Raw genomic sequence first — 16894 nt, forward strand, 5'->3', positions numbered from 1 at the left:
AATTTGTTGACTTTAACTGCAGTTTGATACTTTACCCTTTCATTTAAGAACATTTCATGCATACCCCCCGTGACAAACGAGATACTGGATGCGAGTATGAACTACTGGAAAAGTGTTGTTTTAATGGAATTTGATAGAGCACGCTTAATAAGAAAAAACCTCCGCATTTCATGATGCAGGTGTCTGTGGTCCTTCACTGACTGGTGCAGAGAAGTGTCAAATAGCCGTGTGTGTATAGACTATACCGACGCAAAATGCGGTGAAAATCCAACAAGATGGTAGTAGTTTAAGGTGTTTAAATGTCTGTACTGCACTTCAATAATGCGACTAAAATCAGCATACTCCACATGTCATCATTCGATTTCTGTTTAGTTCGATTATGAACTTAATCGGATTAAATTAATCAAAAATCACTGTTTACATGGTAGACTCTTAATCAGAGTATTGTCTTAATCGTATTAAAATCAAATTATTGGTGTCCATGTAAACGTTCCAACTGTTAGTCTACAAGTCATTCACTGTTAGCAGAAAATACAATTTCTGGTTGGCACCAATGAGTACCACCAATGAGTTCTGGTTGGCACCAATGAGTTTTATGTTGAAACTCAATCAATGGTCAATAATAAATATTAAACACTTCATTGCTTAATTCAAACCACAAAGAATTAAAAAAAAATAAAAATAAGTAATAGGAAAAGAAAGCATATTCACATTTGCATATACAAATGTAAAATAGGAAACCAGTTCTACTTCTTTTTCCACATTCTACTTCTTCTCACGCACCGTGCTGTCCACACAGCTTTCAAAGTACACTCAACTACTATTAAGCGAAATTGGATGAGTTTGACATGAATAGTACCGCCTACCTAACTGACTTAAACTATTACAAACATTTTGACAATGGGAAAACCCTCATGATGACAATTATGTGATGAGGATGATGACTCTCGTGGAATGTGACTAGTACATGATTAATGTTTTAATTACAAGTCGCTGTTATATGATGAAAAATGATATCTAAAAGTAAACACAATTGCACATTATGCACAATTAAATTAGCCTATACGCTAAAAAAGCTTGGGGTTAGTAAGTTTCATAAATGTATTTTTATTAATTAAGTTTCACCATAGGTGGATTTATTTGATATGAATGCGGCATAAAAGCAATAATATGACAATATAATAATAAAAAAACAGTTTTTAAAACTTTAATTAGTCATTTATTCTTGTGATGACTTTCTTCATATGCTGATTTGGTGGTAAAGAAACCACCATATTGGTGGTATAATAAATAATAATTATTGATAAAGCTGTTATTGATTATTGATAAAAGTTATTCTGTGATCAGGTGTTCTGTGCATCATCGGGCCCCATAATCTTAATTTTATTTTGTAGTGTGTGCTGTGCCGTGGTTTTCATATCTTGTAGTGTGCGCACGTTTAAGATTTGAGGTAATAGCATCACCATGATGGTCAAAGTATGGTCTTAGGAAGTTATTTCAGTATTAAATATCAATCTTGTATGCGTATCACATTAGCCTGCAGTGAAACAAATTAGACAGACTTTGAAAATGGTTACACTGTGCATGCTGAGTGAATAACAAGAGCCTTTTCCGTTATGAAAACATTTATTCATCCAGAATGAGAGACATTTGCTTGGCTTTTATTAAACACATCTTGTCCTGTGTTGTTTTAACGAATGCCATACAATCTGTGATACAATCTGTGTTTAATTTATTTCTTTGTTTGCATTATTTCAGATATTTTTTCATAATCTAAATAAAGCCAAATGATTTAATAGAAATCGAACGTTCTTTTTACGCCAACGCAATTTAATAGGACACTATAAATGCTAAATAACTTAATTCTTATACTTGTTTAATATTTGCAGCCTAGGGCTATACTCACCATGTATTGCAGACATCTTTTCTAAAACATACAGGATAGTGTAAAAGCATGTTTATTACTAAGAAAACCAAAACAACCAAACAAAATTATATTTCAATTGAACATATCACATGACATAAGGTACGCATACAGTATCGTCCTATCTAGTATTGTGAAAAGGCAAAGCTGAAAATCTATGGTTAAAGCGCCACCCAGTGGTCAAAAGCTTCAGGCGCACTTACTACCGCCGCAGCGACAGCAAGCACATATTAAAGTGTTAAGATCTGTATTATTAAATATCGCTTAATATTTTTGTAAAAAAAAAAAAAAGTTGATGAATGGCAAGTTTAGTACAGTATTAACAATTTAATAAATACTGACCCCAAACATTTCAACAAACCTGTAAATGCAATACAGACACAATGCATCTTGCACCCATTACATTTTTATACACCAGGGTATCTTCAGGAATCCTAAAGATAATTTTAATACCTTTTTAAAGACCTCAGAATATTTTAAGACCTCGTTGCCACTTCAAGTTCTAATCAGTATCAAACCTTTAACTTAATAAACAGTTGTTAATAAACAGTTGTAGTTAAATAAATCAATGGAGCACAACCGTGCAACAGAACTCAGATAAGCTCAGAAGAAACAAAGATTGAAAGAATAAATTACGTGGTTGTTTTCAGCGACAGGGTTCAGCCACTGTTTAAACTTAATCTTTCTCCAACCAGGAGTACACAAACTTGCTTTTTCCCATTTTGCCGTCTGTTTCGCTCTATGGTTTCACTACATGTGGAGAGCGTCACATCACCTTCTCACTTTTGTCGCAAATTACGTGACACCTGGACGGAGGAGCTTGGCCCAAACCAATCGCGTGGATCAAGGAAAACAAATATATTTATGCTTTTTTTGGAGTCAAACACTTTGAACAACGCAATAAAAGTAGGTAATTATTTAATTTCTCATTTCATGCATCCATTTATTCATAGACATTTATTAAACATTGGTCTACGTGCAAATAAACAACTTTAGTGTTTATTTCGTTCCTCAATGTCTTACATTTCAAAAACAAGCTCTCATGATACTTGCACACTTTTATATTCACTATGGCTCCATCCAGCCACTCAATCAGCATTTGGCGGACTGGGTACAAGAGCCTAAACGGGCTTAATTATATAGAGTAGGGCTGCACGATATTGGAAAAATCGAACATTCCGATATTTTATTTTTTATTTATTATTTTTTTTGCAATATATTTTGCGATATGAATACAATTTCACCAGATGACTTAACATCTCTATTTGGAAAGAATTTATAATGTTAGATCGATTGGGATGATTCTGCAGTGGGAGTGTATCTCCAAAAAATCTAATAAACAATCTACAATCTTTTTGGTGTCCCCAACACATTTTCATTGTGGTCTGTGCTGTTTGCAGTGCATTTCTATATTTGCATGTGTTGTACTTTCATGCATAACAATCTATTAATACAATCAAGAAAAATATACAATAGAAATACAGTATATACAGGAATCAGAGAGTGAACTTCAATACCTTTTTAAAGACGTTTTTAACACTCTTTCCATACATTTTAAGACCTTATAACCACTATAGGTTTCAACCGGAAACACTGGCAAGATTTTAACTTACAGTATATTACTAAATACTAAATATTAATACTAAATATTAGTATTAAATACTAAATATTAATGTAAGAAACTAATTTAAAAACTAAGACATTATTCAAATACAGAATAAAAATCTATTAAATCTAGCTAATTCAGCAGGTTGGCACCTATAGACCTGCAGAAATGATGTTGCCTTGGTTACTGCAGTAAACAAAGCAGCATGATGTCAAATCAAGCAGGATTTTATTGATTTCATAAACTACACAGCATCCTGAAATTCACAGATTTAATACAGGCAAACTTTAGCATACAACCACGCACTGCATAATCTAAAACTATATAAAATTAAATACCTTGCAAAACAGCATTTAAGACTGTTTAATACTTTAAGGGCTGTAAATTTCTCTACATTGATTTATCAACTTTAAATACTTTTTAAGACCCCGTGGACCCCTTAAATAAAGTGTTTTATTATTTTCCGAGTCTAACAGTATTCAAGTACAGAAAGTGAATGATAAAAATACAAATAAATCAATAAAACTAATCATAGTTAATGTCACAAAAGCTACAATTTCCTAAACCTAAATGCTTTTGAAATCATTATACAATCACAGGCATAAAAATACATGCAAATGATAAATTGTAATACAAACTCAACATTGTATATCCTGTGATGTGACTATTGCAAATGATCACCTTGCTATATCGATGCTGAAACAATAAATCGTGCAGCCCTAATATAGAGTTTTAAAACTGACTACTCATTTTAGATAGTATGTATGTACTTTTGCACACCACATTCAGTTCAGATGAGAGGTGTAAACTCTGGTAGTATGTATTAATAGAAAATCACTTTCAATGCACCGAGCATGGGCAGTTAACATGATTTATGTTTTTCCCAAAAAGAATTATTCCAATTCAACTAACATTGCCACAAGTTTAATCTTGAAGTGAAAAAAATTGATAGCTTGAAGCACCCATTTAACCATGTTAAGAATACATTGGTTTGACTGATGGAATATATGTAATCTTGTTTTTGGAGAAGTTTCACTGGCAGCCGAATGAAAGAGACCGCTCAGGGTTAACACCACAAAGGCTCGATTGTGCAGAGCATACTACTGTACAGCATATATCTCCGAAAAGTTCACTTAATGTTGACAGAAGCTCTGCACAATGAATTCATTGTTCTGAAGAAAGCAATTAAATCAGGATAATCCGAACACTCCAGGTGTTCTGCTGGAGGGTTTCTAATATAAACACCTGCCTCGGACTGATTTACGAGACACAGCAAAAGGAGTGTCATTGCGCTTCTTGTTCTCTGAATACACTTTGCTTAAAAATCACTCCCTGTGTAAATATGCATGCATAAAAAAACAAACACTGAGTGGAGTTTGCATGTTCTCCCTGTGTTCACGTGGGTTTCCTCCGGGTGCTCCTGTTTCCCCCACGGTCCAAAGACATGCGCTACAGGTGAATTGGGTAAGCTAAATTGTCCTTAGTGTATGAGTGAGAATGAGTGTGTATGGATGTTTCCCAGAGATGGGCTGGAAGGGCATCTGCTGCGTAAAACATGTGCTGTATAAATTGGCAGTTCATTCCGCTGTGGCGACCACTGATTAATAAAGGGATTAGCCGAAAAGAAAATGAATGAAAGAAACAAACAGTAAAACATATGTGTTTTTAAGAGTCTGATAAAATTGCTGCTCTAATATTAAACCTCTTAATTAATTATCATTTTAATTCTGATGCGACAAAACTTGTGTATTCCTTTAAAATGTACAGTGCTTACAGAAAACCAGCATGCCCCTTTGAAATAATTATTTCATTTGTCATACATCCTGAAATCAAATCACATTCCAAATTACTTTTCCAAATGTTTTTGTAGCGTTCTCTTAACCTGTGCCTTTCTACAATCCTGAAAGTCTTTTGAAAGCAATGTGTCTAGAGGTATAGATTTTTTTTGCACATGGTATGATGATTTTCTATAGGCATTGTATATATAATTTTTTCATTTATTAATATTTACAGTTTTGAAAACACAAACAAACAAAAAAGTATAATCTCACCTGTGGATTGTTAGCCTCTGCAAGCTTACACTGGCGAAGGAAAAGCTTAAGATTTCCCCAGTTCATATAGGGCAACAGGACCATGGGCTTCTCACCATCTTCTATGCACACGTGGCTGATGGGTAATAAGTTCCTAAGAGCGAATAGACCAGAAATGTGTGTTAAACTTCATTGGTGTTGAGAAAAGTTCAGGTTTAAGCAGGAAAAGACAAAGTAATTAATGTGGGGAACACAATGAACACAAGCATTAAAGAAATAGGTTTATATTTTAGATCAATACGTGACAGGATGTGACACGCTACCCTTAAGGATGTACTGCATGTGCATAAAAAAATAATTCAATCAGTGAATAATTTCTGAAAAGTCATGGGCTGTGTTGACCGTTTAACCCCAGACACGGGGTCTGCGTGACTGCAGAGCTCGAAGCGTTCGGGACAGGATATGGGTTTGAGCCCATCCCAAAAGGCAACCAAGCGGGAAACAGAAAAATCTAAACAGAACGTCTGACCTCAGGGTTGCTGCACTGCCATTATATTAATATCAGGAAAAAATGCTGAACTCAGATTAAATAATATTAAATATTATTATTAGTTTAATTTTTAAAGCATAAGTATTTAGTTTTGCTTTAAATGGATATTTCACCAAAAAAATTTACATTTCTCCACCATTTACTCACACAAGCGGTTCTAAACTTTTATGCAGAAAGTTTAGCCTATAAATGTGACCTCGAAATTTTTTTTTTAGTTTCACATGATGTACAAGCGCAATCACATGCACAAAGAATTCACAGAAAGGATGCTTTTATCCCCACTAGTGTACACAACAGTTCAATAAAAATGTAAATTTTTCAACAAAATTGTGTCTTTTTTGCCAACAAAAATACCATCTATAAAGCCGTAGCAAAACTACTGCGAGTCCTTGTGTTGACTAAGTGAATGTACAATTGAATCATTCACCTGATTCATTCAATTAATTAAAGTAGGGATGCAACGATTAACCGATTTCACTATTAACCAATTTAATTCATCATGGTTCATTATCGTAAAAGTTTCTCAACATTGCGTTTCTGCATGAAGCATAACTGCTGCAACGAAATAAACTTATGCCAACTGTGTGCTGGTTTAAAAGTTCCAAGCTTGTACGCTAAGGCTAATATGCACGCACACTGGTTTAACTATGGCTGGGGCCGTTCCCATATCGCATCTTTTGAAAGTTGGTTATTTCCAATTGAGGCGTGCGCCATATAGGGAGCAATGCACTCACGCTTTCCAGGCACTCTTAGTTGAAAGAATGCTGCGAGTCACGTGACAAGAACTGACCAGTCACAGCGTTATACTTTGTAAGTAATATACACAGTTCTACTCCAAAGCGAAAAAAAAAATAGAAGATGAAAATACCAAACAATTTTGTAATATTATAGACCAATTAGCATGTTTGTAAACATTCAGGATGCCCGTGCAGCGAGGTTGCAGAAAAAACGGGAGCGCTAGCATTTACAGTGAGGGAATGACATCCGATGCAGTACAGAGTTTGTTGTTGTTGTTGTTAATTACATATTATATATATTATTAACATCATGCTTTCAGCATATTATAACAGCTTGTCACCCAGTAATAAGCACAGTGATTCAGCAAAATTAACGTTAAAGTGAGCGGCGTTCGTCTGACAGGTCCATTTGCGATAGCACCCTGCCAGTGAATATTGGATAAGAAGAACTGACCAAGCATCCAGCCCCAAATTTACATCTTTCACGAAACTCCAAGTGATTTTACAAGAGAGAAGTTAAAGGCCTACAAGTCTTTGGATGGCAACAATTTTGTTCTGTGTGGTCATGTGCAAGAAATAATGTGCCATGATTACCAGATTCAAAACTTTATAGTGCTAAAAACCAAGGTTCTGCCTTGCCATTCTGACAGCGAACTGTGCCTGTACAGCAGGGTACGTGAACTTACACTTTCAAGTTTCATTCTTTGCATTCAGTGTCCACAGTTTAATTAACCACATGTAACTGTTTTTGCTGAAATCATTGCTGCAATCTAAAACGAGTAATGTGTATGATTCAGCATAGCGTGAACTTACCTGATATAACATGAGAACTGTCGAGCATTTTTAATTAGGTCCTCACTTCATTCAGCTCTCTTTTAGCCAAAGACGTCTGCGATTGGCATTAAAGACAGTGTGGTGTACGGTAAAAGTTACATTTTCTATTTTTGGACTTCGAATTTATCACACAACACGACATGTTTGCTATTGCAACTGGTCTTTTTGCAACGGGGAACCCATGTGACGTCATGTGTGACGTAGGTTGGTTATTACTCTATATAAATAGAGGTTGAGCAGCCTTTGACTACATTTGTTCTCTTTAAAAGTGAAATACTTAGCTAATATGTAGCTTAGACTTACATTAGACAAATACAATTTTATAAAATGTATTATTATTTTTATTTATTTGATTATTTATACATTGTTCTGTCATTTATTTCAAGTGCTGAATTATTACTTGTGTTTAAACGCCAAAAACCTTCACTTATTTTTAAGTCCAAAGAAAAATGGGCTATTGTTTGTTTTTTTATTAGTATTTTATGCTGTATTATTTAGTTACTAATCAACAGTAAATAGCACTTTAAAATAAGGAGTTTTCATGTCATTTTTAAAGTAGTGTTTTGAAATTAACGAATGCATAATAATCGTGATAACCAGGAAACTGTGATTATTCCTCAGACTATAATCATACAACTAAAAACTATAATCGTTGCATCCCTAATATAAGAGCCTCGATGATAATATACAGTACATACACATTTATTTTTATTTTAAAGTAAAAGCTATAGTTCTGTTATTTGTACTCATCTGTTGCTTCAAACCAGTGTAAACCTCTTTTGCAGAACAAAAAAATGGTAATCAAACTTGGCAAGGTTATCATTTTCAAGGTTATACATGCAAAACTAAATGTTGACATTCAATATGCATGAGTCTGCTAGACTATACGTGTATAAATAAAAAAGATAGCCTTGGATTAATCTATCATGACAGAATTGATTTAAACAATAGATAATTACGAATACGGAAGGCTTGAAACCACATTCATTTCCATGAAAGGAACATGGTAAACAAGAACACACTAATGAAGAAAGAATGCAGATGGGGACTCATCAGTAATTCGGTGATTCTCACAGCAGAGGAAGTGTGTAGATTAGTAGTCAGAGTAGTCTCAGAGCTGTAACTGCGGTTATCTGTCATCTGTCACAACACTCTAACATTACACAACTTGATTCCATTGTGGACAGGGATAATTTACCCACCATGAAAGAATGGCAATTTACACAAACAACTACATCATGTCATTATTCTGATCCTCAGAAGTGTGTGTGTGTGTGTGTTGTGTGAGATAATGTTGTATTGCCTTTTTGTTGCATGCTCAGTGTTTTGACTAAGGACTAAGAATAATTACTTTCTAAAAACATGTACGTACAAAATAAAATAAAGTTTTCTGACTTTAAAAAAATACCAAAAAAAAAAAAAAAGACTGATAGAGAAAAAGCAAATAATGTAACGGTCGAATGATATACAAATAAAACAATTAACAATTTGTAACAGCATGAAGCAGCATGGTGTGTTTGTGACTCACCTGTGGTGAAGGCCCCGTAGTTTACAGCTTTCTGTAAGCATCATGGTCACCTGTACCTCAGAGGCGTGATCTGCAGTGTCAAAAACAACAACAGAGTGTCGTAATTAGTGACGTAAGCCTGAACAATCCAAAGGTGAAGCAAACCTGACAAAACCAACAAACAAAGCCTTATCTTTCCACACACTGAAAGCTAGACAAAGCCAGATCCTAAATGTCAACTAGCACCAAAGATGTGAGGAAATATTGTGTCAAATTAAGCGTCAAATCACAAAGACTGTATTACTTAATTTACCTCATGCAAGACATTTTTCCAATGAACACAAAAGAAACTAAATAATGTGTTGTTTGAATTTTTCCAGGCAACAACAACAGATGGGGCACAAAATAATAATATAAATAAAATAAAATAATATAAATAAAATAAAATAAAATAAAATAAAATAAAATAAAATAAAATAAAATAAAATAAAATAAAATAAAATAAAATAAAATAAAATAAAAATGTGTGTCAGTCACTAACAAACCAATCATATGGCTTCTGAAGACTTTGAATACAGCATATGTAAACACATTATATGATCCCTATATTACGATTGATCATTTTTAGAGTTAAACAGCCCCAGAACTTTGTTGAATTCATTAGAATGAAAACCAATATATGAGCAAGATATTATTAGACCCACCTTTTGTGTTCTACAAAGACAGTAAGCCACACGTTTGAAAAAAAAAAAAAAAACACACAAAAAAAACAGACATTAAATCAAATAGCGATGAATTCTACATTTGTTTGGCCCTGTCAGGGAAGTTCGTGTTAGTAAAAGGTCCATGTAGGTCCTAAATAACCCCTACACCTTCCACTTGAGAAAGTCTGGTTGCTCGAAAAGCTCTTTCCAGCCAATCTCACAGATTGCTGGCTGAGTGAACACATTGAGAATGAGTTCACAGAGGTCTGCTTTTATCTTGGAGCACAGCTTTTGACGGATACTTGGAGAGTTTGGGTAAAGCGTATTGTTTCCTATCCCTTGGGCAAGGGCCGAAAAGCTTGGCAGAGCAGAGGCTGGTACAGTGGCATTGTCTGATGATTGGCATCAGCCCTGGGCTGGGTGAACAGGGCATAAGGGCACATAAAGGGGTGACCGGTGTGATGGAAAGAGCTTAAGTTTCTCATGGCATTTGCAATTTCTTCTGAACTTGCAAATGCCTTTAAAACACCCCAGCCCAGTTTCATTCCTGTATTTTGAACTTGCATTCATAGTAATGACGCTCATTACCACAAACAATCCCTTAGATGATTTTCTAGGAAAATACATTTTGAGAAGTTAATATTAAATCAGTATTGTTCTCAAGGGGGGTATCATATGAGGGTTAAAGAGAGGATGTACAGTACCTTTCACTGCTTTCACAAAGACTTGTTTTTCTTTGCTTGGGTCCTTCTCATCAAGCAAGACTCCATGAAATATGCGGCCAAAAGTCCCTGCGGATCAAAATAAAGTCATTTTAGAAAAACAGAAACTTTCTGCATCTGTCTCACATAAAGCTGCAAGATAAAACAGTAACATCAAATATACACAATATTTCACATGAGTTTAACATCGCAAGTATTTTACATGTTTTAGGAGATAAACACATGGTAAGATTCCAGAAATAAGCTGTTTGCCTGACAATTAGCGATTTATGACTCGGCTATGAAATGTGGGGAAATAAACCATTGTAGCCAATCTGAAGAGTCTTCACTCACAATGACAATCTAAATAATTTATCAATCAATATTAACAAAAAATTATATATATGTATATATACCGAGACTGACACAATATATCATGTAACAGGCTTGTTTGTAACTATTGTGTCACAATTGTCATTTTCATTTTTTCTTTATATTATATAACATTTATATTATATTACATTACATTACATTATATTAAATTATATTACATTATATTATATTATATTCATTCATTTTCTTTTTGGCTTAGTCCCTTTATTAATCCGGGGTCGCCACAGCAGAAAGAACCGCCAACTTATCCAGCACATGTATTACGCAGCGGATGCCCTTCCAGCTGCAACCCATCTTAGCGAATCATCCACACACACTCATACACTATGGACAATTTTAGCCTACCCAATTCACCTGTATCGCACGTCTTTGGACTATGGGAGAAACCGCGACAGCACTACCTACTACGCCACAGCGTCACCATATATTATATTATATTATATTATATTATATTATGTTATATTATATTATATTATATTATATTATATTATATTATATTATATTATATTATATTTAGGGATGTTCCGATCAGGATTTTTGCAGCTGATACAGCGTAACGAGTCCTTGTCATAAGCACATTTTCTCTCCAAGTATAATACTTAAGTCGAGATCTCTCCTCACATAAGAGAATAAATAAAAGATGATACATGTAATGCCTTAAACATCTCTTTTATAACCATTTAGTGTAGTCATGTCATGATCAGAAGCAGCTTTACAGAAAATAATATATAAAACAGATAAAAAATGGTGAGGAAAATGACTATGCCATTTGGAATTGCTGCAAAAGATGGAAGAAGAATTCAACATGAAGGTTTGGAGTGCATATTTGATGCTCGCATCCATTATTAAACCATTCAAAAGATGCCTCTTTCAATGTAAAAAGTGTGTTTGGTGTGATCAGACCCTTTCTCTGCTTAAACTCGTAAATAAACACCTGGGATTGGTTCATGAGACTGGCCAGATTAGGGAGTACTGATCGAGTTATGAAACGTGATAATCGGCCGATACCGATTTCTGGCCGATCGATCGGAGCATCCCTAATTATATTATATTATATTATATTATATTATATTATATTATATTATATTATATTATATTATATTATGCTTTAAAATCTGACATGCCTTATACACATTTAACATTAATTTTAAGCATATGATCAATACCCAAGATTAACGTCATCATAGTTGCATGCTGTTTTTCCAATCATGATAATGCATAAATAGAAACTCTGATTAACGTGAAAAAGTATATATATTTTAACACAGCACAGTAGCCAGTTAGGAAGCAATGTCAGACTAATAGTGTGATGCATCCAAAGCAACTCACATGGCATGTTTAATAATTGTGTCACTGATTTAAATCAATAAAAAACACAGTATGCAAGTTTGATTGATTTCTATGAACTGGCTAAAATGATGCTGTGAATTCAAAAATTCAGTTAACTGTCTAGGGTTAGAGAATTGCAATTCCAAGGTTTCTTATTGTTTACTAGTATTTATGTTATGTTAATGTACAGAAAAAATGTATTCTTTGTTTAGTTTTTTTACTTGCGTCAAAATTTTGAATCTTCTTGGTAATATCAATTATTTTGAAGATAGGAATTTTGTAAATACAGAGATAAAATTTCAATCAAGCCAGTATTGTGGGCTGTCCAGTTCTAGGTTTTACGTGTCTTTAGGAAATAACGCATCAAATTGTACGATGTGAGAAACAACTTTCCAGGATGACCTCAGAAAACATACACAGCATGGATTTACCAGCAGGCACAGTCTTTCGCATTTCCACTGCTGTTCTGCAGCCTCTCAGACAAAGCTGCAGTTCCCAAAGGCTCCGATGACACCTCTAGAAATGTAATGGATCAGTGCATCTTGCAGAGCAGTGAGAGTAGGTTGACTTTGGATAGTGTTACTGGGGCGAGGGGCCAGATCTACATTGCCTATTTCTCTCTCTCTCTCTTTCTCTCTTATCTGATGCTTTTTCCTCTCTCCTGCCACCATGCTTGTTATAACATGCCACATTATCTCAAGCCAACTTGTTGACGTAGAAACCAGCTTTAACCCCTGATTACCATTGAGTTGTCCTGTACTTGCATATAAACAAAAATCAACGTTGTGATAAAAGTATATCAGACATATTTGCTTAGATTTAAAGAAACAAAATAAATGGTGCTGTGTTTTATTCTAAAAATCAGTTCTTAAAATATTCTATTTTCTTCATCTTTTTTTAATAAATATGTTTCTTTATTTAACACACACACACATATATACGTACATGCATATATACACACATACTGTATATGCATATTATATACACACACAGTAGCATATCATTCTTTTATATCAAAACGTTTGTAAAAGTTGTCCTAATTTTGTCCTAATTATGTTCTAAATATTATACACCATTAGTATTTTGATTTATTATATATTTATTAATTAGTACTTCAATTTAAAGTGTTGCAGTACTGCAATAGACAGAAGAAGTGTCTATTTTCAGGTTTTTTCTGCAGGTTTCAACAAGTCAAATTTAAGACCCTTTTAAGACTATTAGGAATGAAATTTTAGACTTACACAGGGCTAAACACTAATGATTACTTCTAATGGCCTGCTTGGGCCAACGGAATTATTTTTGCTTGCCATAAAAAAATATTATGTATATTATGTAAAATATTATTTATTTTACATAATATTTCTTTCTTTCTTTTTCTTTTTTAAATGACACGTTTAACATTTTTAAAAGTATAGTTATTATGGAGGCAATTTCATAAATAATCAAAAATATATATGTTTTGGCTTTTGGTCCAAATTGATTGAGTATAACATCTATTCAACCTAATGCATTTCTGTATAACACGAAAAACTGTGTAAATGTTTTTGGTTTCCTTTCACTGGCTTTATTAAGATGGATTGCAGGTGATTGGATGGATGTCGGCCCAATTGGGTAGCTTTACTTGGACAGAGGAAAATTAAGACCTGTTTAAAATGCATTATAGGGCACCTATGGTAAAAAAATCTACTTTTCAAGCTGTTTGGACAGACATATGTGCATGTATGGTGTATAGACTGTCATATTGGGGTGATATAAGCACACCCAGTGCTTTTTTTTCAATTTAACAACATAAAAAATGGTGGACCAATTGGAGCAATTTTCAGATCGACCGCAACTTTACGTAGGAGTGCGGTCCCCCCGCCCACCAATATTGATTGACAGGCGCGTCATCATATCCTCAGTTTGTTGATTCACGTCTGCCATTTTCAGCGTGAGTCGAAGCGATATCACTAAAGGAAAACCCTTGCTCTATTTTTAGATGCAAGGCTCATTGGGCTCAACACAAGATCAATATTCTCCAGATTATCGCTCTAATCGGAATTATTGGTTGTATCTTCAGATAGGTTTGCAAACATGTGTACTTCTCATTGAGTCTACCTTATACTTCAGCCGTTTGCATTTCTCGCGATCACAGAAGCTCCCCGTGATCTTAACTAGGTGCTGCTACACCTGAAGTAGCGCCATGCGTTTTAGAATTCTAAACATAGGTTTCTATCAGGGTACACACAACGGTGCGACGATTCGGGACACTTCATGTTTCTGCCGCGCCACAGAGAGTGTCTGGTGTGCCGTGTCGCGGCTTCGAGCGACGCATCCCGTGCCTCAGTCAAAGTTAATTCAGTGTGCGTGGTTATTAGTTTCTGTGTACAAGCTCGGTACTTGAAACTAGCACACAGTTGGCTGTAAAACTATACAAAGACACAAATGATTTTGTACTCTCTGCTTGGTATGTGTCCGAGTCGTACATGTACGACTGATTGCTGATCCTCTCACTCCTGCTCCTCTCAGTCTGCCTGTCTGATTCTGTTGCAAACACAGAGCGGGTGAGCTCATGGCTCCGCCTCTTTGTTACGTTGGGCGGGAAGCCGAAACTAATCTACATGTGAAGCAACACACCCCTAAATCAGCAAGCTGTGGACACGCCCCTAACATGACACTTTTTAACACATTATAATAAAAAAATCTGAATTGTGTTTTAAACTGAACCTGGCACACTCAGAAGAACCATAATATTAATATTAAATCATAAAAAAAGAGGTGAACTATGTGCCCTTTAAGACATACGGTACAATATTTCAGTGAATTTAAGAGTTTAAGGCCCAAAATTTTGTTTTTGAAATTTAAGACAATACTTTAAGACCCTGTGGATAACCCTGATTTTGGAATAGCTTGATTAGTTTGACAATTCCTAATCACTTTCAAATTTTTTCATTGCCATTTGTGTACCTGCACTGTTTGAAGACTTAGTAGTTTTTCAAACTTGAAAACAGAAATTGAGAAAGAGTAGGAATGTTCAAATATTTCACTGCTACTGTATTTAGCAAGATATGCTGGTTATATGTTGGCATCAAAGTAAGACACAATTAAAATGCATTATTTGGTAATAAAAAAAGTAATTAATATATGACCAAATCTAATGAGCAAAAGAACATGTCTTGATTGCAGTGCAGAACACACACACACACAAAAAAAAAGTGTTACACATAATGCTCCACATTATGCAACTGGCTAAGTTTCCTTTGCAGCTTTTAGTCACTTTAGACAGTTCATAATAAATTGGCTAGGAGTAGAAGAACTGCGGTAATGCTTGAGACAAGCATGGTCATTAAGCAGAAATTTGGAGGAATTTATTGGTAGGAAGAACCATTTACTCCGTGCCTAAGTGAACGAAGTGCATAATGTTCTAAGACGTAAAGTTTTAGAGACATGTTCTGTTCTGAGCTCGATTCATGGTCATAACTTTTAATTAGTGTTAAGTAAGAACACATGTACACTGTTTTTACTGTTTGTTCAGCTTGGTGATAAGACAGCATTTTGGGCCTGATGCTCGAAGATCTATACTACATAAATAGAGTACTTTGATATAGTTGAACTTATTTGGTATTCTAGAATGTTCCCTCAAAAGTTTTTATGTCGGCACCGTTTTTATGACTGAAAAACTCCAGTGAGTTGAGTTTGAGGCAAAACCATTTATGCTGCCCTACAAAAGGCAAGGAGTGTGGAACTAAGAAAAAGAATTAATAACTATTTTTAGTTGTCTATCTAAAATAATTACAGAGATAGGAAACTGAAAATCTAGTGATTAGAAAAATATGAAATTGACTCAAGATTCTCATCCACATGACAAACATGTCCTGAAAGCCACAAAAACAAACAAAATCAATAACTTATTTTGTGCCAAAAACTACATTTACTTTACATTTTCATGTTTGTATATTGTTTTATCTTTTACAGCAAATGATTCACACTCAGAAAACAGAACTGAAGCAACATTAATTCCACGATAAGTAAAAATATTTTGTCATTTAGGAGTTTTCAGAACAGAAATATGATTTTTGTATTCATGTATATATACTGAGCTTGTCAGTAAAACTTATGCACGCTCACTCATAAGCACAGACATCATATGTGTAAACTATTTTAGTGTGACTATTTTAGTGTGACTATTATATGTGTAAACTCACATTTAGTGTGAGTGTGAGTGTGTGTGTGTGTGTGTGTGTGCGTGTGTGTGCGTGAGCGTGTGTGTGTGTGTATGCATGTATGTGCATAACTGACTAGATCAGTTCACCTTCAAACATTTTCAGAGTAAAATAAATATGAAGAACATTTAGTTTGAGAAAACAAAAGTAAATGGTGACAAACGAAAATGTTTGGGTAAAGGAAGCTGCCCACTTGCAATATTTTGGCAAAGTATTCATATTTATGGCCTTGGTATTACCACAAATGAATTGCAGCAAATATTTAATCAGTTAAAGAACTTTGAAACTTGCATTTGAAAACAAAAATCAGTTAAAAAGGATTGGGCTGTTCATAAAAACACAAAGCAAATGGCCCTACCAAAAGGATTAATCTGACA

The 16894-nt window shown here is 34.5% G+C and overlaps 1 protein-coding gene across 2 annotated transcripts in view; it reads right to left on the reverse strand.

Moving 5' to 3' along the window:
• Positions 1–16894, reverse strand: part of ryk (receptor like tyrosine kinase) — an 89140-nt gene that overhangs the window by 10928 nt on the left and 61318 nt on the right. For both annotated transcript variants that reach the window (XM_056459947.1, XM_056459946.1), the window contains 3 exons: positions 10597–10683; positions 9210–9279; positions 5582–5714 (listed from right to left, as the gene is read on the reverse strand). In XM_056459947.1, coding sequence (XP_056315922.1) covers positions 5582–5714; positions 9210–9279; positions 10597–10683 — 290 coding nt within the window. The remainder of the gene's footprint in view (positions 1–5581; positions 5715–9209; positions 9280–10596; positions 10684–16894) is intronic.

This window comes from Danio aesculapii, chromosome 6 (genome assembly GCF_903798145.1).
Source record: "Danio aesculapii chromosome 6, fDanAes4.1, whole genome shotgun sequence".
Classification (NCBI taxonomy): Eukaryota; Metazoa; Chordata; class Actinopteri; order Cypriniformes; family Danionidae; genus Danio; species Danio aesculapii.